This window comes from Saccopteryx bilineata, chromosome 4 (genome assembly GCF_036850765.1).
Source record: "Saccopteryx bilineata isolate mSacBil1 chromosome 4, mSacBil1_pri_phased_curated, whole genome shotgun sequence".
NCBI classification, from domain to species: domain Eukaryota; kingdom Metazoa; phylum Chordata; class Mammalia; order Chiroptera; family Emballonuridae; genus Saccopteryx; species Saccopteryx bilineata.
Genome location: NC_089493.1, coordinates 25,587,472 through 25,609,511, shown reverse-complemented (window position 1 = coordinate 25,609,511; position 22,040 = coordinate 25,587,472). Strand labels below are relative to the sequence as shown.

General features: G+C 39.1%; 1 protein-coding gene across 5 annotated transcripts in view; it reads left to right on the top strand.

Annotated features, from left to right (window-relative positions):
* Window positions 1–22,040, top strand: part of GPATCH2L (G-patch domain containing 2 like) — a 58,125-nt gene that overhangs the window by 13,293 nt on the left and 22,792 nt on the right. For 3 of the 5 annotated variants that reach the window (XR_010731445.1, XM_066278049.1, XM_066278050.1), the window contains exons 3-8: window positions 7,553–7,617; window positions 12,628–12,804; window positions 14,309–14,388; window positions 17,490–17,557; window positions 18,681–18,720; window positions 20,957–21,042. Coding sequence is in view for 4 of the 5 variants with exons in the window: in XM_066278049.1 (XP_066134146.1) it covers window positions 7,553–7,617; window positions 12,628–12,804; window positions 14,309–14,388; window positions 17,490–17,557; window positions 18,681–18,720; window positions 20,957–21,042 (516 nt within the window). In the remaining variant the exon portion in view is untranslated. The remainder of the gene's footprint in view (window positions 1–7,552; window positions 7,618–12,627; window positions 12,805–14,308; window positions 14,389–17,489; window positions 17,558–18,680; window positions 18,721–20,956; window positions 21,043–22,040) is intronic. The other 2 variants (XM_066278051.1, XM_066278052.1) reach the window with 2 other exon arrangements.

Sequence of the window (22,040 nt, the reverse complement as noted above, 5' to 3'; positions counted from 1 at the left end):
GAGTTTAGATATCTGTTGAGAGAGCAGTGTCTTTCTCTCTCTCTTGGATGAAACCCAGTGCAGGAAAAGTACTAGATTTCCTAGGCTACATTTTATTTTTCTATTAAAATGAAAATAGATTTGAGATCCATGTAATTTTTTTTTTTTTTTCTTTTTTTTTTTTTTTTCACTTTTCTGAAGCTGGAAACTGGGAGAGACAGTCAGACAGACTCCCGCATGCGCCCGACCGGGATCCACCCGGCACGCCCACCAGGGGCGACGCTCTGCCCACCAGGGGGCGATGCTCTGCCCATCCTGGGCGTCGCCATGTTGCGACCAGAGCCACTCTAGCGCCTGAGGCAGAGGCCACAGAGCCATCCCCAGCGCCCGGGCCATCTCTGCTCCAATGGAGCCTTGGCTGCGGGAGGGGAAGAGAGAGACAGAGAGGAAAGCGCGGCGGAGGGGTGGAGAAGCAAATGGGCGCTTCTCCTGTGTGCCCTGGCCGGGAATCGAACCCGGGTCCTCCACACGCTAGGCCGACGCTCTACCGCTGAGCCAACCGGCCAGGGCCCATGTAATTTTTTTATTTGAGGTATAATTGAGAGAGTCCCATAGAATTTTGATTGCTATTTTAATAAGAATCTCAGTGAGGAAATTACTACTGTTAGCTTCTAAAATAATATTTAGGCATATACAAGGATTAGTATCCTAGAAGTAGCTTCCTAATATTTTATTCTTTGCCTTTGTATATTGGTCTAGTGTTCACAAAGTAGGTTCACATGCCTCCTATTATCACATTCTCAGAGCAGTCCATCCACATTTTGTGTACGAGGAAACAGGATTAGAAAGGTAAAGGGACAAGCCACAAAGGCCATTTAAAGGGAAGCAAACAGATTTGAATGAGTTTATTCCATTTATGTAACATTTACTGAATGCCTGTTATGTGCCAGGTGCTATGCTAGTCTTTGGGGACATTGAGATGAGCAAGGTTATTTCCTTTCTTGCCTGGATCTCTCTTCCATGGCTGTAGGATCTTTCTCTGCCTGGGCTAGGCAGAGAATAGGGATCTGTTCAATTCTTGAGGAATACAGTTCCACCAGTTTGCCAGAAGATCCAGCTGCCTTCAGTGTTCCTGGGATCTGGGGTTTCAGATTGAAGCTCTGGCCCAGCCCTAACAGGGGAGTGACATCTCTGCCCCGAAGGCTGGCTGTATCCAGCAAAGTGCACAGGCTCCCTAAACATGACACCTCTCCCTCCATCCACTGTGTCCATTACTGTAGATGAGAGTTCTTAGCTTTGTCACGATGGATGTTTTTGGGCCAGATAATTCTGTCATGAGGGCTGCTCTTGAGCATTATTGTAGGATGTTTAGCAGCATCCCTGGCCTTGACCCAGTAGGTGCTAGTAGGTCATCAACCCCCCTCCCCCCGCTGCTTTGTGTTCCCCTCCAGGTTTTTTTTTCTTTAAGTGAGAAGTGTGAATGCAGAGTGACAGACTTCCACATGTGCCCCAACCAGGATCCGCCTGCCAAGCCCCCTATGGGGCAATGCTTTGCCCATCTTGGGCTGTTGCTCAGCAGCTGAGCTATTTTAGCGCCTGAGGTAAGGCCATGGAGCCATCCTCAGAAGAACCCAGGGCCAACTTACTTCAACCAAGCCATGGCTTCAGGAGGGGAAGAGGGAAGGGGAGCGGGAGGAGTAGAGAGGCAGATGGGAGCTTCTCCTGTGTGCCCTGACCAGGAATCGAACCTGGGACATCACTCACTAAGCCGACACTACCACTGAGCCAACTGACCAGAGTGAAAACAATCCCTTTTAATGGTTCCTCAAAAGGGCAACCAGTTTATTTTACTACTTGAAACTAAAAGCAGTTGAAATGAAAGCATTTTAAAGTTAGTGCCAATGTTTACACTATTTAGTTAACAGTGTTTGCCCTGGAATTATAAGTGGACAATAGGTATCAATAATTTCATTAGGCTCAATTTCTGTGATAATTTACTTATTTGAAAATGGATTGCCATACCTAATCATAGTCTATCGAGATTCCTTAAATTATCAAGATACCGAGGTGGGAAGGTTAGATGGGAAGATACATGATAAACAAAAAAAAAAGAGGCAAGATGTTAATTGCAATATCTAGGTGATGGAGGTTGATGGTAACCAACGTCTTTCCACTTTTTTTTGTATGTTTGAGAGTCTTCATAATAAAATACAGGGAGAGGAAAGCCTCTGGTTAGGTTGACTTTCTTTCCACTTACTTATGTTATTTCAGTTGAATGTGATTCAGTTACTGTTCCCACAATATTGTAATTATTAGGAAATACAATTGGCAGTCTGAAATCCATGGTTTAGTTTTGTCTTTTTTAAGATGATGCCTATGCTATTGATTTAAGTGTGCGAACATTATTTTAGTGAAAACCATTATAGAGCAGTGTGATATTACTATTTTTAGTCACATAGGAATATTTTTGAGACATTTTCTGGCTTTTAAAATGGGATGATTTCTTCAGCATTGTAAGACTAAATTCTAGGCTTGCACCACCTGGAAAGCATTTTTCTCTGCCTTTTCACAACTTCTCCCATAGTCTAGACTGAGTTTTTAATAAAATGCATGTATTTAAATTGTGATTGATATCTTTCTTTTTTAGTTTCAGTGCTGGTATACGGTAAATAGGAAACGCTTACTGCATGAATGAGTAGAAGTTTAGGAGAAATGGTGGTGGGGGGGATCCTTTCTTCTGTTCCTGTTAGAGACTTTTCATTGGTTCAGTCTGGGATTGAATTTGTTTGAATGATGTTTAAATTGTTTGTAGTATTGATACTTTTCTGCTCTGAAATGTTTTAGAAATATTAGAGGAAGATTTTTGTATGAAAACTTTATGTATTAGAATCAAGTAAAAATAGGGAGTACAGAACAGCTCCCAAATCAAAGTCAGGAGGCGTTGATGCCTCAAGGAATTGCTGCCATTTTAGGAAAAGACAAGGTTTCATTACCTGCTAGCTTTGTGGACTTTGTCTTGATAGTTTTTCTAAAGATTAATAAAGGTTGAGTGTCTGTCTTCCTGATTAAGCTTCAGAGTGACCACAGATGGAGTGGATATTAGAAGTATAATCACATTTTTTTCTTTCAAAAACGATGAACAGTTTTTTTTCCTTGCCTAGTAAAAAGTCACAGAGCACAAAAAAGTAATAAACAAGTTTAAAGGTTTTGGAATAGGAAAAATATATAGAGGCCTGACATCTTTTAACTTTTGTTTTTTTTTTTACAGGGACAGAGAGAGAGTCAGAGAGAGGGATAGATGGGGCAGACAGACAGGAACGGAGAGAGATGAGAAGCATCAATCATCAGTTTTTCGTTGCGACACCTTAGTTGTTCATTGATTGCTTTCTCATATGTGCCTTGACCACGGGCCCTCAGCAGACTGAGTGACCCCTTGCTTGAGCCAGCGACCTTGGGTCCAAGCTGGTGAGCTTTTGCTCAAACCAGATGAGCCCGTGCTCAAGCTGGTGACCTCAGGGTCTCAAACCTGGGTCCTCCACATCCCAGTCCGATACTCTATCCACTGCACCACCTCCTGGTCAAACTCTTTTAACTTTTTGATATTGTGATCTAGAAAGGTGCTAAAAGAAAATCATCTTTATCGAAAGATAGCAGCTTATTTTTAACAATATTAAATGTTGTTTAATTAGCTAAATTAACATTTTATAGGTGATTAAATCATTGCCAAAATCTTACTAATGCGATTTTATTTTTTCAATTACAGCTTACATTCAATATTATTTTATGTTTAAGGTGTACTGCATAGTGGTTAGACAATAATGTACTTTACAAAGTGTGTTCCCCCTGATATTTCCAGTACCCACCTGGCATCAGACCTAGTTATTACAATATTATGGACTACATTTCCTGTGCTGTACTTTACATCCCCATTGCTATTTTGTAACTATCAATCTGTACTTCTCAGTCCCTTCACCTTTCTCACCCAGTCCACCGACTCCCCTCCCCTCTGGCAACCATCAACCTGTCTTTGTATCTATGAGTCTGTTTCTGTTTTGTTTGTTCATTTATATTGTAGTTTAGATTCCACATGTAAGTGAAATCATATGGTATTTGTCTTTCTTTGATGTAATTCACTTAGCATAATACCCTCTAAGTCTGTCCATGCCATCCCAAATGGTAAGATACCATTCTTTTTTATGGCTGAGTAATACCTCATTGTATACATGCACTACAGCTTTTTTATCCACTAGTCTACTGATGGGCACTTGGGTCGCTTCCATGTCTTGGCTATTGTAAATAACACTGCAATGAACATAAGGGTGCATGTATTCTTTCGAATTAGTGTTTTGGATTTCTTTGGATACATACCCAGAAGTGGAATTGCTGGGTCATAAGGTAGTTCCAATTTTAATATTTTAAGGAACCTCCATACTGTTTTTTCATAGTGCTGCACAAATTTGCATTTCCGACAATTGTGCACAAGGGTTCTCTTTTCTCTACATCCTTTCCAATACTTGTGTGTTGATTTATTGATGGTAGCCACTCTGACAGGTGTGATGTCTCATTGTGGTTTTAATTTGCATTTCTCTGATGATTACTGACATCTTTTTGTATGTCTATTGGCCATCTATATGTCCTTTTTGGACATGACTTTGTTTTAAAATCATAATCTCTGAGCTAGAAATGAAGAAAGGCTGCAGGACTGGAAAACTTTGGCCTGTAACTCGGAAGGGGAAATACCTGGTTCTACATTATAGCTAGCACTACATTTTCATGCTATGTCATAGTGTTTCTTTGCAAACATGCCGTGAAGTTCCTGTTATTTGCCTTTTCGGTAAATTATGCTAACAATTTCTTATATATCATTAGATTTCTACAATGCAGTTTCTTCTGAGGGAATAAATAGAATTAGCAGGTGTTATCAGATGACATAGTCATTTCCAGATACTGGTAGAATGATGATACTTTTATGTAATAAATGTTCTGTAAAGCATAAATCATTTTCTCGATGAAGAAAATACATATCTCGATCATAATCTTAAAATCCTGGTGATAGTTCTGTGACATTATCATTATTCTAATTAACTATATATATATATATATGTATATATAGAAATTTATAGAAGAGATTAGTCCAAGCTCTTTCAAGAACAGTGAGTCTCCTTAAATACTGTTAAGAAAAATAGAAAACATAGTGACAGGAAGCTTTTAGGTTAGCAACAACTCTCTTAATCCAGCAGATTTCTTTGAGTTTGCCCCCTTTATTTAGAATATGAGGAGAGAATGGAATCCATGTGAAAAAGGATCAAGGGAATGCTGTATCTTGTGCTTACCAGTGGCTGGAAATGAATGGGGAAAATATGTAATAAAACAGTGGTTTTAATTGGAAATATTCAAACAGAGGGGACTATAGACATTGCAGAGTAAAATGTGCAATACATGTAAAGCAGGAAACATCTGTAAAGAGCCAGATAGTAACTATTTTAGGGTGTTGTGATCAGTGAGTTCTGTTGCAAGTACTCAACTTTGCATTAGTGGTGTGAAAGAAGACATAGGCGATATGAGTGAGTGTGGCTGTAGTCCAGTAAAACTTTGTTTATGGATACTAAAATAGAGATTTTGTGTCATTTCCACATGTCACAAAATATTCTTTTTTTGGACACCCTGCCACCAGGGATTTAAAACTAAAAAACAGGTGACTGGTTGTTTGCTGACCACTTAATCTAAGTTAGTGATACTGCTAGCTAATAAAGAGTATAACAGGTGGTGGAGTAGAAGATCTGTCCCACAGCCTAATGTGTTTAAGCCCTCCTTCATATCAAGAGGTATTAAAAATATAAAATTTGCTTTATCTTCAAGGTGAGATGAGGATAATAAAGTAGTAATATGAGATGATGTATAGTTAAGACTCGATGGATTAGACCAGTAATATTCTTAGGGATTTGCTAAAAATACAAAACAGAACCATTAAGTTTAGCAGGCACAGTTCTTTGAACTCAGAAGTAGGAAGAATGCAGTAGTCTTTGAGCATGCCTTCTGGATTGAACTGCAGAGCTCTTTGAAGATGCAAAGTCCATTAGAATCCAGTGGTATAGTTTTATGAAACATTTCTTACAACGACAACTTATGTTCCCACTTAAAAGTACAGAAAAAAAGAAAATGAAAGAACCTTTAAAGAAACTGGATATGTTTTATTGGCTCTTGTTGCAACAAATCTCTTAGAACTGTTGTTCAGAGACCAGCTTAAGCAAAGAGAGCATTGCTACTTAATTTAACCAACACTTTTAGGATTTAGTGTTGGCAAGATATTTGGAAATATTACAATACAAAATATTTTCAGGTTTTTGATCCAGAAATGTGGGCTGGGACTTTGCCAAGCCTTAGGCAGCATGGTGAGAATGCTTTTTCCTTACTTCGGTCTTCCATCTTCTAGAGCAGGTGAAAAATATTAACCACCTTGGAAGAAAATGCTTCCATTCTAGGAAACAGCTAATATTATAAAGAATAGAGCACTTTTTCTTGAGCCAGATAAATCTAATTTGATGGTCAGGTGACAGAAATTGAGCCTCAGAAGAGGCAGAGTCAGTTGTTAGCCATAGCTCAGAAAATGGAACTTACTCGCTGGAGTTCTGTGGGGCCAAGGTTTATTTCAGTGAGTTCAAACAGAGTTTGTTTTTATATTTTTATATCTTCTTTTTTGAAAATTAGGTTTATATGCTTGATATGTAGGAAGACTTTAAATATATACAATACAGCTTTTGTCATACTGATTTTTTCCCGTTTGTGAATTTTTGTTTGCTGCTTTGTAAATGGGAGAGAACAACTTGAGAGAGAGATGCTAAAGTTGTATACTTCATTTAAAACTGATAGTTGATAACATTTAAAAATAAAATTAGTTGGTAATTTTAAAATTTATATTATTTAATATACCAAAACAAGTTGAGATCATTTTTTATGAACTTTAATAAATAACTTTCTAATGGTAAACTAACAGTGACTTTAGATATTTTTTAAGTACTTTGAAATATAAATAAAAGTTTTAGAATCTGTTTTTGTGTTTGTGTGTGTGTGTGTGTGCACGTGTGCATGAGAGAGAGGCAGAGACAGACAGGGAGAGAGGTAAGAAGCATCAACTCATAGTTGATTGCTTCTCATATATGCCTTCACCTTAATGGGTGCTCCAGTTGAGCCAATGACCCCTTGCTCAAGCCAGTGACTGGGCTTAAACTCAGCGACCTTGGGCTTCAAGACAGCGACCATGGGGTTATTTCTGTGATCCTATGCTCAAGCGAGCAACCCCACACTCAAACTGGATGAGCCCATGCTCAAGCCAGCCACCTTGGGGTTTTGAACCTGGGTCCTCAGTGTCCCATGTTGATGCTCTATTCTCTGTGCCACCACTGGTCAGGCAGAATTCTGTTCTTCATAAACTTTCCCCTCTGACTTACTCATGACATTTCCATTTCTGATTGGCTAATGAAATTAGGGAAACTTGATTTGAGAAAGAAGAATGGACAGTGTTTTGTATTTGGCGCTGATGTGTTCTCTTTGTGTTTTACTTTTTTTTTTTCAGTGAGACCAGCAGTGTGTGTAGCAGTAGTGACACGGGGCTCTTTACCAACGATGAAGGACGGCAAGGTAATCTTGATCCCAGGTTGAGCATGGGATCACATATGGTTATGGGACTGAGTCACTGAGAATATGAAGGTTGTCTGTAGCAGTGGTTCTCAAACTTTAGGACGTACAAGAGCCACTTGGGAAACTGTTCAAACTGCAAGTTTCTGAACTCCTAGAAATCAAATAGATCTAAAGTTGGCCCTTGGAATCTGCATTTTTCACAAGCACCTATGGTGATTTTTATGCAGATAGTTCAGACTTTGAGAATCATTGAGCCAGGGGGGTTATGGTATCAAGGATGGGACTTTGGGAATAAGCATTTTATTAGAACCAAAAAGTATTTTCATGTATTATTAACTTGCTTTTTTGGATGTTAAGATATTCTTATTTTCATGTAGGGAAAATTTATTTTGAAACCTTATTTATAAATGATCACAGTGTTCTGGATGAATATATTATAGGAAACATCTTTTTTCTAAAGTTAAAACTTCTCAAGTTTAGCATAGAACACTGTGAATAAGGCTGGTGTATGTTGATTATCAGTTTTTTATTTTTATACCTAAACTGTAATTTGAAACTTTGCTATTGTCCAGTACACTAGCTTAGGGCCACACTAATTGTGTACCAGTAAGGATTTTATATAGTTCCTTTGGACTACTTTTCTTACTCTAAATAAGATTTGTAGATCTTTAAAGTCTCTTCTAGCTCTGAAATCCTTTTAAGTGATTGAAGGACAGAGGCAAGGTGGCTACATGTCTTGGTTGATACAGATTGGCTCCCTGTAACTAAAGGGATCCTGGGACTGAGAATCAGGGTCCAAGTCCTGATTTGGGAGAGAGACCATGGAGGGGGTTGTATCTCACCCATGCCTCAGAGTTGTGGGCATAGATAGAGTTGGTAAGCTTCCTACTGTGTGGAAGTCGTGAGGACTTTTCTATTCCTTTCTGATTCTGAGGGAGCTAGGTGCTGTTCGAGGTTGTATGTATATGTTTCCTCGCCTTGATTGTTTTATCTTATACCAGGAGTCTGGTTATATTTCCATGAGTAAGCTGGTGCACGTACTGTTGAGAATTAGTAATATTTGCTTCTTTTCTTTGCTTTTACTGCAATGCTATGAAATATTATTATGCACCTCTTAAAGGCTATGATGCATAATTATACAGAGTTGAAGAAAGTATTACAACAGAGTAAGTTTTGGGCCTTTGGTAAACCTTTCTACTGATAAGAAATATTTGGTTTATCATGGAAGATTGTGGAATATTCTTTTTTCTTTCCTTCTTTTTTTTTTATGAAGTGAGGGTCAGGGAGGCAGACAGACAAACTCCCACATGTACCCCAACCAGGATCCTCCCGGCAAGCGCCCTACGGGGCGATGCTTTGCCCATTTGGGGCCACTGCTCTGTTGCTTGGGCAACCGAGCTATTTTAGTGCTTGAGGCAAGGCCATAGAGCCATCCTCAGTACCCAGGGCCAACTTGCTTGAATCATTCAAGCCATGGCTGTGGGAGAGGGAGAGAGAGAGAGTGAAAGAAGGGGAGGAGGAAAGGTAGAGAAGCAGATGGTCACTTCTCCTGTGTGCTCTGACTGGAAATTGAACCTGGGACTTCCACACATTGGGCCAATGCTCTACTGCTGAGCCAACCAGTCAGGGCCATGATTGTGAAATATTCTATAGCTCCAGCTTTATTTTTGTGTCTTTCTCAACTTACATATTCTGCTGGTATTTTAGATGCTCAGAGCTCTCAGCACAAAGCTATGTCATTTCCTGCTTCCATGTCTTTGTTTATACTGGTCTCGGCTTGAAATCTCATCCTCATTTTTCCTTGAATAGCTGGTAATTCACCAAGACATTGTTCTTTTTTTGCCTCTCAGGGCAATTTATGAACCATATCAGTGGGTTTTCTTGCACTCATGAGTTTGGCCAATAGGAGGCATGAGAAGAATGGAGAGAGGGAGGTGAATGAGATTGGTATAACAGACATATTTTTATTATAATACTTTTTAACAACCCCAAAATTTCAGTGGTTTTTCATATTTATTTCTTACTATGGGGCTGGAGGTTAGCTGAGGTTCCATTGATCTGGCTGAGCTGGTCTATAGGCTTCAGGCTATGCTTGTATCTACTCTCCGTGTGTCTTCTCTGCATACTAGGCTAGAGAACAATGTCGGTATGTCTCATGGACTTCTCATGATGGAGGACATGACTGCCAAGTGACTAAGCCAGACCATGCATGAATACTTAATTTTTTTAGAGATTTTACTTATTGATTTTAGAAGTGGGGGAAGAGAAGAGAGGGAAACATCAACTCATAGTAGTTGCTTCTCATATGTGCCTTGACCAGGCAAGCCCAGGGTCCTGAACTGGCGACCTCAGTATTTCAGGTTGACATTCCTTCTACTGCACCACCACAGGTCAGGCTATGCATGAATGTTTAAAGCTTTGGCTTGACTCACATTTGTAAACATTCTCCTACCTTAAGCGAGTCATGTGACCAAGCCCAATGTCTGTGGGGTAGGAAGTGTGCTCTGCCTCAAGGGGATAGCTCTGTGGAACCCTGTGGCAAAGGCATGGGTGTATCATTCTACTATAGGGAGGAAGTGAGAGGTGCGAACAGTAGTGCAGCCTCTCACAGTGGAGCGTAGCTTTCCCTGATTCCCTCTCCGTTGCTCTGCTGGCGGCTGTGGTGCATTCCTCTGCTGAAGGCCGCTGCTCCTGTTGGGCAGCCTTCTGTAATCACAGTTCTCGCCGTGGGCTCTGATGACCATTCTTTCCACTTGCTACTTCAGGTCTAGTCATGGTAAAGACTCCTCGCTGTGCTGGCTCCAGGTGCTTCACCGTCCCTTACTGGTTTCTTTCTCTTAATACTGTCTGCAGTACACCTTTGTAAATAGTCACTGCCTTAAAGTCTCAGTCCCTCTATTTAAATGTGCACGTGTTTCCTAAGGGGATTCTGACTGCTACTCTCAGTGTAGGCTCCACCTCCTAGAACCCGTACTCTCTTTCCCTGAACTTGCTGCTTTCCTACCACTTACATATTACATTATTGTTTGTAGATGTGTGTTTTTTCCATTCATTTTTTTCAAACACAGGGTTTTCTTTTCTAATTCTCTGCAACCACAACAGGTAACGCATTGCCTGACATATAGAGAGCTTTTAATAAGTAATTATTGGGATGCCCAGTTGAGGGGAAAAATTATCCTTTTTTCCCCTCAAACAGAATTGTGCATAGAACCAAAAAACCTCAAATTGTAAAACCTCAGATTGTTTTGGCTCTAAAGCAAGTTCCTAAGGGAGCAGGACGTCAGGAGCACGGAGCCTTTTCCTTATTCTCTGCAGCACTCCTTTGAGGAGCTCTGCATCAGGCCGCTTAGTGATCCCAGGGTGAAGGCTACGGGTCTAGTTGATCTCACAAGGTTGCTTCCAGTTCAGTGAGTCTTCTTCATGTTATCAAAAATCTTGAGTGAATGCTTGAGATCCACGAAGAATTCCATGATAGTTTGCATTTGTCATCAAAAAACATGATCTACCTAAATATGCTTTTTAAAATAAATGGCCTAAGGAATACTTATGAATAAGAAAGGAATTAATATATTGAAATACAGAGAAACTAATTATTGTTCATTCTTATGCCTATTTTTAATTCATCTATGTACGTTGTTTGATGAGATGCTTTTAGAGTCGTGGTTCTCAAACTGTGGTCCCCAAACCAGCTTAGCATCTCTAGGAAACTTGTTAAAATTTTTGGTCCTGCCCAGACCTGAATCAGAAGCTCTGGGGACAGGGCCACAGTAGTCTGTGATTTAACAACCCCTCCTTGTCTTCTGATGCATACTAAAGACTGAGAACCAGTGTTTAAGAGAAACAGCTGTTGATGTTATGGTTTTTTAAGGGAACACATTTGGGTAATTTCTTTAGTAGCAGTACCTGCTGTTATGTACCAGTATGCAGCTTTCATTTCCCCTTTTAGTGATCTCTACAGTGATTTAAGAGCTGTCATCATCCTGGGAGTTAGCCCGTGAAGCTGATACTTTATGTGATTGGCATGTCCTGGGCAGCTTCTCTGAGATCCAGTATACATTAGAGAGTGAATGCGTATGAACTCGTCAGGTGTTCTTGTAATAATTTCCTTCACCCTTACTATTTTAAAAGGGGACTGTGGCAGACAAAGTTATCTACACTGCTCACCAAAATTAGGGGATATTTTATAGCTTTATATTCATTTTGAAATGTCCCCTAATTTTTGTGAGCAGTATATTTTACTTTTTGTTGGCAGGAATAAATTTTTGGAAACTGTGATGGTATCATTGTAGACAGTAGAAAGAAGTTTGAATCAAGAATCTGACTATATGGGTCTAGTTTGACTTTGTCATTATTGAAGAGTATGGCCTTGGACAAATGATATAAATAAGCCTTTGGGATTATATTATTTGTCTCTGGTGAGTTTTTTCCTGGTTTCTTTGTTCACCTATTATGAGGAATGCAAATATAACAAGAAATCCCTCAGGAACATCTAATTTTCAATTGAGAAATACTGTGCTTTGGATCTCCAAGTTCTTTTATACCTCTGAGAATGGTACATGAGAGACGGTTTATTTTTGTGGTAAAGACTTTGGAGTTAGTCAGGCTTTGAGTTCAAATCCTGTCTTCATCATGTGCTACCTAACCTTGACATCTTTGGGTTTTAGTTGCATCATTTTTAAGGTGGAGTTAGTGTAAGGTTTGGAAGAAATAACATATTTATAGATTTTTAGCATGGATCCTAGTAGGTGGTAAGGGCTTAGTAAATGATAGCTTTATTTTTGTACTATTAAAAGCATTCCAATATAACACATTATGACATTTATGTGAAACTAGTTTGATGTCCCAGTTTTCATCATCATAGGGATCAAGAAGAATGATCAAAACAATTTATTGTACTTTGACTTTATTTAAAAGTATACTTAAACCTCCAACACTGAGAAGTCATCTTTTCATTTTGTTTTTGATAGAATGTTAAAATTCCAGCATATGAAAATGATCTCTTTACTTTAGGAGATGATGAGCAGAGTGATTGGTTCTATGAAGGAGAGTGTGTCCCAGGATTCACTGTCCCCAATCTTCTGCCCAAGTGGGCTCCTGATCATTGCTCTGAAGTAGAAAGGATGGATTCTGGACTGGATAAACTTTCGGATTCCACATTCCTTTTACCTTCTCGGCCGGCTCAAAGAGGTGAGTTTTGAGGAGATCAAACTATACTTTATACTTTCATGATTCTCTTTGAGGAGAATCATCCTATGATATGCATACTCCTTCCTCTAAGCACACATTAACTCTCTGAATTTGGGGGCTTGTCCAGACATTTTTCTAGAGGATTTAAAGGTAAGTCTCAAAACTTGAGGTTCTCTCCATTCTTACCCACGTGAGTTCTAGGAGACTCTTGGGAGATTTATATATATAAACAGGGCATTCCTCCCACTTGCCATTGCCATTAGTGCCAGATTCAGGAAGCATGTCCCAGCTATTTATCCTGCTGTGATTGATGGGCTGTTGACTGCTCACTGGAAGCCTGAAGCATTGGATCTTGGAAAAGGACAGATTTCAGTAAGAACAGCCACAAATAAGTAACAAGGACATTTTTTGAGTGGATGATTTAAAAATATTTTAAAAATAATTTTAATAATTCTATTATTGTGGAGTTTAACACAAATATATATCCCTTCCCTTTGCTTTTCCTTCAGTGATAATGTGACAAGGTGGGGTGGAAAGGGCCTAGGACAGAGAGAAGGGAATATGATAATACTGTCTGGGAGGGTCTACCGAGCTCTGTGACCGTGATGCTCGCTTCATTTGGAATGTTGGGGCTATTTAAGATATTGTGGCATTGAATAAAACTTTCAAGAGTTTCCTTTAACTCTATAAATTTATGATTCTAGCATTCTCAGTAATCAATAGCCAACCAGATTGTCAGTTTTCAAGTGTCTGTTGAAGATGTTGATGATCAGAATTTCACTGAGAGCTGTTAACTCCTACAGCATTTTGTTATGATAGATTTGGGTGACTGAAAGGCCTTCTCAAAGAAGTTGGTTCTTGGTAAAGACTTCTTTCTGGCTGAGGCAAATTGTTAATTACACTTATCAAACATTTCAATGACCATGTCTAAAAGCTCTTTTACTAGTTAAAATACAAATAAGCAAGAGTAGGAGGAAGAAATAACTTAAAATGGCCTGTAACCCCACACCCAGTAACAGTGTCATTGATAACATTTCTTCCACTTCTCTTTTCTGTATGTTGAGTACATACAGAAGTTAGCAAAATGGAATTAGATTATACACGGTATTTTTACCATTTTTCATGAATTAGAATGTTTTTGAATAATAACTACATTTAACTTATAATTAGAAATTGTTGGTAATTCCTTGTCTAGTTTTTTTCAGTTTATTAGTACCTTCCATGTGCTGTTTCATTTGGTTTCACCCTTATAAGATAGGGCTGAGCAAGAGGCTATCCTTCTAATAGATGAAGATGCCTAGGTCAAAGGTCAGTGACATGCCTTAGATCATACTGCTAGTGACAGAGACATGGGAATAATAAATCCTGGACAAATAGCCTAGTGATACTAATTTAAGGGTCATTCTAGTAGATCCTGGGTGGTAAGGCCTCTGGTGTACTAGAAGCATGTCATTGCTAATGAATCTTCTGCATTCAGTTACTGAGGACTTCTTTTTTTTTTTAGGGTACCATGCTCGCTTGAATCGTCTGCCTGGAGCTGCGGCTCGATGCCTCAGAAAGGGGCGAAGAAGGCTTGTTGGGAAGGTGATAGCTCTTACCTGGTTACCAGGCTCAGTGGGAGAGTAATATTTTCTATGGGATTTGTATAATCAAAGGGGCTTGATAATCAAAGGGGTTGCAGAGCACCCTGGTTAATTAAGCCAACTGGAATATTTTGTAAGTTCTTAAGACTGAACATTATGTCAGATATTAACCCTTTGAGTAGTGAGTTTTTTCATGCTTGCTGACCCCCAGCAATGAGTTTTTAAAAAAAGAAATGAAATTAGTCCCAGTTCCAGTTTCATTAACTTAAATTCATGTTTGTTAGATAATCAATTTATGGAAACAAGAAGGACATACATTTGCCTTTTTTTAATGTTGCCTTACACATTTTTAAAATAAAAATTTTTGTGCACTTGTACTCTGGATGGTCAGGAGGCACAAGGACATACATGAACATCCATACTACTCAAAGGGTTAATGGATACACACATAAAGGATGAAGTTTAATACATATAGAAGCTGTGACAAAGCAAACTTTATTGTCTATAAATCATGACAGTATCTATTGTCTATAAATCTACGGGCCTGATCTGTCTCTTCTATTCTTTTGATTCATCTTATTATTATATAAGTTAAAATACTCTTGGCTTCTTTATGACTTCTCCTGAATTCATGATTGCGTCTTCTATCCTATCTTTGGTCTTTTATTCTAGAATTCATCAAAAAACTGGGAAAGAATTTATCAAATTTCAACACCCCCCCCCCCCCCCCACTGGCTGTGAGGGAGGACTATCTACCAGCTACTGAGCTCTGCCTTTTCCAGGATCTGTGCTAGGAACTTAGGTTATTTCATCCTCTCAACGGCCTTGTAAACAAGGTGATCTTCTCTTTTAGCATGTGAGAAAAACTTGGGTTCAAAGACATTCAGTAATGTCTGATGTTATCCAAATAGAAGTGGCACAGTAGAGAATTAAACCCAGGTCTACTTCTCTTTTGTATTTTTTTAATTGAAATTTTAAAAATTATTTATTTTTTACTTTAGCTTTGAGATTGACTATAGGTGAAGATTTGGGCTCATACCCAGTAAGAGAAGATGGTGGTGGACAGTGAATGAGGAGGGGGAGACATTTTGGAGCACTAATTAGTTGGTTTACTCAGTAGGCATTTAGAATGCCTACTGTGTGGCAGGCTGTGCCAAGTCGGATATGTAGTGGTCAGAGCTACATTCTGGCTGCCCTCAGAGAGCTACTGTTTTATATTTAATCAGGGATCTGTTTTTCTGAAATAAAAACACTTTAAAGTGTTTTTGCTTTACACTGAAATAAAAGCACTGTGAAGTTTTAGTCATGCAGAAGAAATGAGGCCATTTATTTCCAGATGAACTTAGATTCTTTTTACCTTTAAAAGAATGTCTAATTTCAATGTCTAATTAGAATGACGTTTGATTATTGGAAGAATGATACCTTCTTTACATCACTGTTCCCTGGCAACAAAAGGCTGCTTTTGCTATTCTGGGCACTTATTATTGACAGCTAGCAAGGTAGAAGTGAGGGACTTGGGATGGAGGGAAGCAAGAGATTGGGAGTGGGAAACAGAATGGTTTGATTTTTTTCCTCTTTATTGATTAAGCCTGATGGACAGTGTTCTTCCTACCACCTGCCTTACTTGGTTTCAGCACCTGTAATACAGGAGCCTTTCACTTCCATGGAAGTAAACCAGTTCATCTTGAAGGCTGCGTTTAGCCTGCCTGGAAGAAAACTAGGGCCTATTTGGACATCTTTAAGGATTTCAAATGAATGGAATAATATTTGTTTAATTCATCTTCATCACCTTAAAAAGGGATATTTGTCATTTCTAGCAGAGGTCACTGTTCTGCCCCCTTCCTCCCTCCCCCACCCCTTTATGCTTTTCTAAGTTGTAATCATAAATAATGAGTTTCATTCACAGCTCCCTGCCAGTGAGCTGCTAATTATACAAAGTACTGCTTGTAATTTACACAGTAATAAACTGTAAATTTAAACATTACGGCACTTTAAGTTAATAATTTTTCTGCTGTAACAAATAGATCATTTTTCACTCATCTTTCCCCTTGGCCCCACACCACGGCTCTGTCTGTGACCAGGAGGCATAGGCATAAGGGATGAAGGATATGAAGAATACAGTATGAGGAACCTTTTCACTTAGCTCCGCTCCTGCCCAGAATCTGACCTCAAGTTAATTTTTCTAAAGCCAGCTCTGCTAAAATGTGTATCCTAATTTTAAGCTAATTATATACACAGATGAATACAGATAATAATATTTACTCGGAAACAAATGTGTTTGAGTAACAGGCTTGACATTCTTGACATTCATGCCTGTGACTTATGCTCTCTCATCTTAACAGTTACTCATATGTGCATAACTCTTATTCATCTACTGCTGGTGTGCTTCCCAGCTTCTCTGATAGATATTCATTGTAGATGTGCTCACATTAAATGAAGGGTGAGTGCCTTCTGCCATTTTCCAATTTTTGGAGATGATTAGTTTTTGAATTGCTTGTGGTGTTATGGTAAGATTTCATATTGCAATCTTGAGAATCCCAAATTTAAGAACCAATTTATATACACTTCTATTTTTACTATAAGAGATGACATTTAACAGACAAAAGACAGCTGACAAATTTTACAAGTTGCAGAAGTCCTTTGATGTGTTTACATTTTACTCAGTAATATGTAGGTGTTACCAGGGTGGACTCTGTAGCATGCCATTATGAAGGCTGTTGCACTATAATCCTGTGACTCTACGACGCTTGATGTGCTTCTGGCCTGTTAAAAATTAGCTGCTCTTGGGTTTTTTAAAGTGTTTTTATTTTTGTAAACTTTAATAACTCCAGGAGGTATTACTATAATAAAATACTATGTACAGTGAACAATGTTTCTAATAACTTTCTTGGAACACTAGAGAAAAATAAGTAGGGTAATGTGAAAGACTTCTAAGTTACAGTCCCATAAAAAGAAGTACAGTTGCTCTTGGATCTTGAGATCGACAGTTGACATATGCCTTTGAAGTTGCTGGCACAGTTTTGGGAAAGTGTGAGCTTGATGACAGGTTGTGCTTTATATATTCCTGTGGTTAGATGACACCCTTGTCTTCCTGTCTTTCAGGAGCCCAGCATAAGTACTTTGGGTGCGGAGAGGATAGGCCACATCATTAGTGACTCTCGGCAGAAAGAGTGAGTGCTGTGTATTTGTTGGCTATTCTAGTCTGTTTCTTGGAGAAGGAGGCAGTGGGACATTTTATAAAGGAACCTAGAAATTCGACTTGAGAGCAGAAAGAGGCAATCTTAAAAGATTTATATTTTATAACAGTCAACATGGCTAATACCCTAAATCAGTGGTTCTCAACCTTTCTAATGCCGTGACCCTACAATACAGTTCCTCATGTTGCGGTGACCCCAAACCAAAAAATAGTTTTGGTGGCTACTTCATAACTGTAATTTTGCTACAGTTATGATTCGGAATGTAAATACCTGATATGCATTATGTATTTTCCGATGGCTTTAGGCGACCCCACCGGGGTCACGACCCACTGGTTGAGAACTGCTGCCCTAAATCTATGAGAGCGACTACTTTTTCTTTTCCAGACTAGTTTTTATTTCTTTGCTTTTTTATATCTATAAGTGCTATATTTATAAAAGTAGCTTCCAGTTAAGATATTATATTTTAAACTCATTATTCTGTCTTAAAAATTTTTTTGTTCAAAATGGATGATTTGCCTCTACATTTTCTTATATTCTCTTCCCATTTTTAAACCTCTCTATAGAGAAATATCTTTTTGTTCTAACTGTGATAAGTACAACTAAAAAGCCTGTATAACTGTAGGAAAATCATTGCACCCCTTCCTGTGACACCCTGGTCCCCTAACATGATTGGCTCTTGGATGTCTCCTAAACACTTCCTGGTCATTACCCAGTTATGATCCTATACTTATCCAGCCTGGTCAAATTTTTAATACACAAAGTAAGCAAGATGTGTGTGTAGTTTATACCCTTGTTGACTGGGATCCAGTGTCACCACACAACTGAGATGTCACACCATAATCCTGGAGTTATTTGTAGAGTGTCTTGTCTAGTCTTTTACATTCCATTACAAGGCTTTGTTCTTTAAAGAGTCATTTTCTGCAAAAACTTCATACACATTTAACATCTCTTATTTTTTCTCCTCCAGTTCTATCTTTTCCCATTTCTTTCTTTTTCTTCACTTCATTATGCCAACATTTTGTATCTTCTCTTCCTCTCTATAGTTGTCATACCTCTGTTATTGTTTTCTTTACTGTTCTTCTCTCCTTCTCTTTAGTTTCTGGTTACCATCAGCTGGGAAAAGGGAACGAAATCAGGTAAGGTCTTTTCTTTGTCATCTTTATCATTTAATTTCCTTTTCTTTAGAAAGAGTAAAGCATTGGCTTCTGCTTTTCCTTCTATTTCTGCTTGTGCACATGAGGTAAGGTTTCTGCTCCCTATGTTATTCTGATGAGGACCACTTCCCAAGAATAGATATTCACAGATAAGAACTGTAGCTAATTCCCCTTATTAGGTTTTTATGTGATCTTTAGTATTTTACTTGTAACACATATTTCATAGGAACCCTGTTTTTATTTTAATTTTGAACTTTGCAGTAAGAAATCAGAATGCACTTCATCTTATGGTTAGTTCAGCCTCAGAATTGTGTGCTGGGAATTGTAGTGTTGAAGCCTACACATTGGAAGCAGAAGATGGTAGAGCCGCTTTGGGGAAGTGCGGTTGAGGGCCAAGAACCTTGCCCTCTTATTCTTGTCCCTGGCTACCCCAGAGGGAGCCCTCGGCATATCTTTTCCTTTGCAGGGGTCATAATTTAAAAATCACTAACAGTGACTATTGTTCCTTTATATTGGAAGCTTTTGATTTTGGAGGGGAGAGAGGTATCTTATCTTGGTGATTAGTTATAAAGTAGATGTAATCATTATATCAGACTTATTATTTCATTGAAATAGAGTAAGGACAAGGCTGAGTAATAACTGATATAAAAATATGAAGTAAATAGTGCAGGTGGTGGGCAGATAAGGAAAAAGTCACTAAGATGGTACGTGAAAAACTTCAGTTTGGGGAAGTCTAAGTGAGAGTGCTCATTGTGTTTGTGTCAGAGGATCTAACGGCGGAAGGGGACCTTTGGAGATCACCTTGTCCAGAGCTGTTATTTACAGATGAGGTTTAAACTAATACTCCAAAGTCATAGAGCTCAAAGAACTGCTACTGAACCTCTGACACAGAGAACAGTTCCATGGTTGGTATTCTTTTACGTGCCTTTGAAATTTAGAGTTCTTTCAGCCTTAAATATATTTAGTTCTGAAAATTTAGCCTGGCTTATGGTGGCGCAGTGGGTAGAAAATTGACCTGGAACACTGAGGTAGCTGGTTTCGACACACTGGGCTTGTCTGGTCAAGGCACATATGACAAGCAAGCAATAAACAACTAAAATGAAGCAAATACGAGTTGATACTGCTCCCTCCCTGCCTCCCCTCTCTGAAATTTTAGAGGAGGTTTATTAATTGTGGAAAAAGTCCAAAGAAAGCTAATAAACATATAGTGACGTACTTTTTTGAATAGTATCCGTTTGATCCTCGCTACCATCTTTTGAGGTCCACAGATGTTTTATAGATGAGAAACTGAAATTACTTTGTAAACTGAAAGCAATGTTTCTTTCAGTCTTCATAATAATCCTGTAAAATAGGTAAGACAAATAGTGGTCCATCCATTTCACAGGTAAGGATGATAAAGCTCAAAGAGATTATGTAGTTTTTAATACATAGCTAGTCAGTGGTAGACTGGAACTAAACGTTAGCTTTTTTAATTCTTAACGTGGTTCCGTTTTCACTACACCGTGCTGCTGGTATGTGCCAGCCAGGTATTCACCGGAAATATCTGCCAAGATAAGGAAATGAAAAGGTAATTCATGCTTAGGCACAAGGGCTGATCATCAGTAGGCATTAAGTTCCCGTTTCATTGATTATAAAGTACAGTTGACCCTTGAACAACATGAATTGGAATAGTGCAGGTCCATGTATATATATTTATATAGATTTTTAAAAATAAATACTGAAATGTATTTCCTCTTCTTTATGATTTTCTTAATAACATTTTCTTTTTTCTAGCTTTCTTGTAGGAATATAGTATATAATACATATAACATACAAAATATGTGCTAACCGTGTTTATGTTGTCAGCAAGACTGCCAGTGAACAGTAGGTTGTTATTTAAGTTTTGGGGAAGTCAGAAGTTATATGTGGATATTTGACTGTGATGGGGGTTGGCACCTCTAACCATCCCCCTGTGTTTGTTCAGGGGTCAACTATACTGTCTTCTGCTATTTAATTGATTAGTTATCAGAAAAATTTGAAAAAGAATCAGTCTTTCTGTGAGATGTGGCAGATGAGGGGGCTAGAGTACCCTGTTGGAGGTGCGCCACCTTTCTGAATGGTACCTGTGGGACAGCGGGGTTTGAACGGTCAGTGGAGGAAGTAATCACATAATAGGTTATTCTCTGATCAGGTCGGTTTCATGCAAGCCCTGCTAAAGTGATCTTCTTTCTGTTTGCAGTTCAACCCCCTCTCTCCCCTCTACTCCCTGGACGTCCTTGCTGACGCCTCGCACCGAAGATGCTCCCCTGCCCACTGCTTGGCCAGGTAACTGCCCTCTGGAGGCTCTTTCTGCCAGACAGCGCTGCTTTCCTTTTCATAACACTTTGTAAATTGTAAAGTGTGCTTGTGTATGGTATCCAATTGGATCTTTACCACAACCTTTTGAGGTCAGTGGACGTTTTATAGATGCAGAAACTGAGGCAGAGTGGCGAGGTATCTTTCCTGTGACTAGTATGTCATTTAAGTTTCAACTCTGCCCAAAGTCTCCTGGCTCATATTTTATATTTCTTCACTATAAGGCCCATCCTCGGAGAACATTAAACAGTCCTTGCCATGACCTGCAGAATCCTGCATCATCTGCCTTCTGCCTGTGTGTGCAAACCCCTTTCATAAGCGTCTTCCTCCTCGTGGGGGAGAGACGCGGCTGCACGGGGCAGGGGGGGGAGGGCTCAGCCCTGTCCTGCTGCTGAGCCTTCCCACACGCTCCCCTGGCCTGGACTACGTCCCAGAGCAGCGTCAGCACTGGCTCCGTGGCATCTTGGCTTAGGCCACCACCTCTGGGAGGGCCTCTTGGAACATCCTGTTTAAAGGGCCATCTCTACCACTCTCTACTTGTTATCTGTTTCTTTCTGGAGCTTTAATACCTTCTATAATGACATTGTTTATTAGCCCCCCCCCCAAGAATACTGTAAAGCTTCAAAGTGTAGAGACTTTGTCTTGGTCCCCGATATATCCTCAAGCATTGAACACAGTGTCTGGCACTTACTAGGCATTTAGTATGTATTTGTCAGAAGGAATCTTGAGCCTGCATAGCAGAATGAATTTAGCGCCTCTCAATATAAATTCTCTTAAGCTAGGCGACATGCAAAGTAATACGGTTTTAGTTGTAGCGTCCTCTCACAGGGTTATTGTGCATGAAAGAGCAGTTAATAGGCTGAACCAAAGGACTTTTCTTAATTCTAGTAGCACAAAAATTTATTTCCAAGGTTCTGATGATTTTTTTCTTCCTAATACATTCTTAAATAGATATGCTCGTAGCTTTG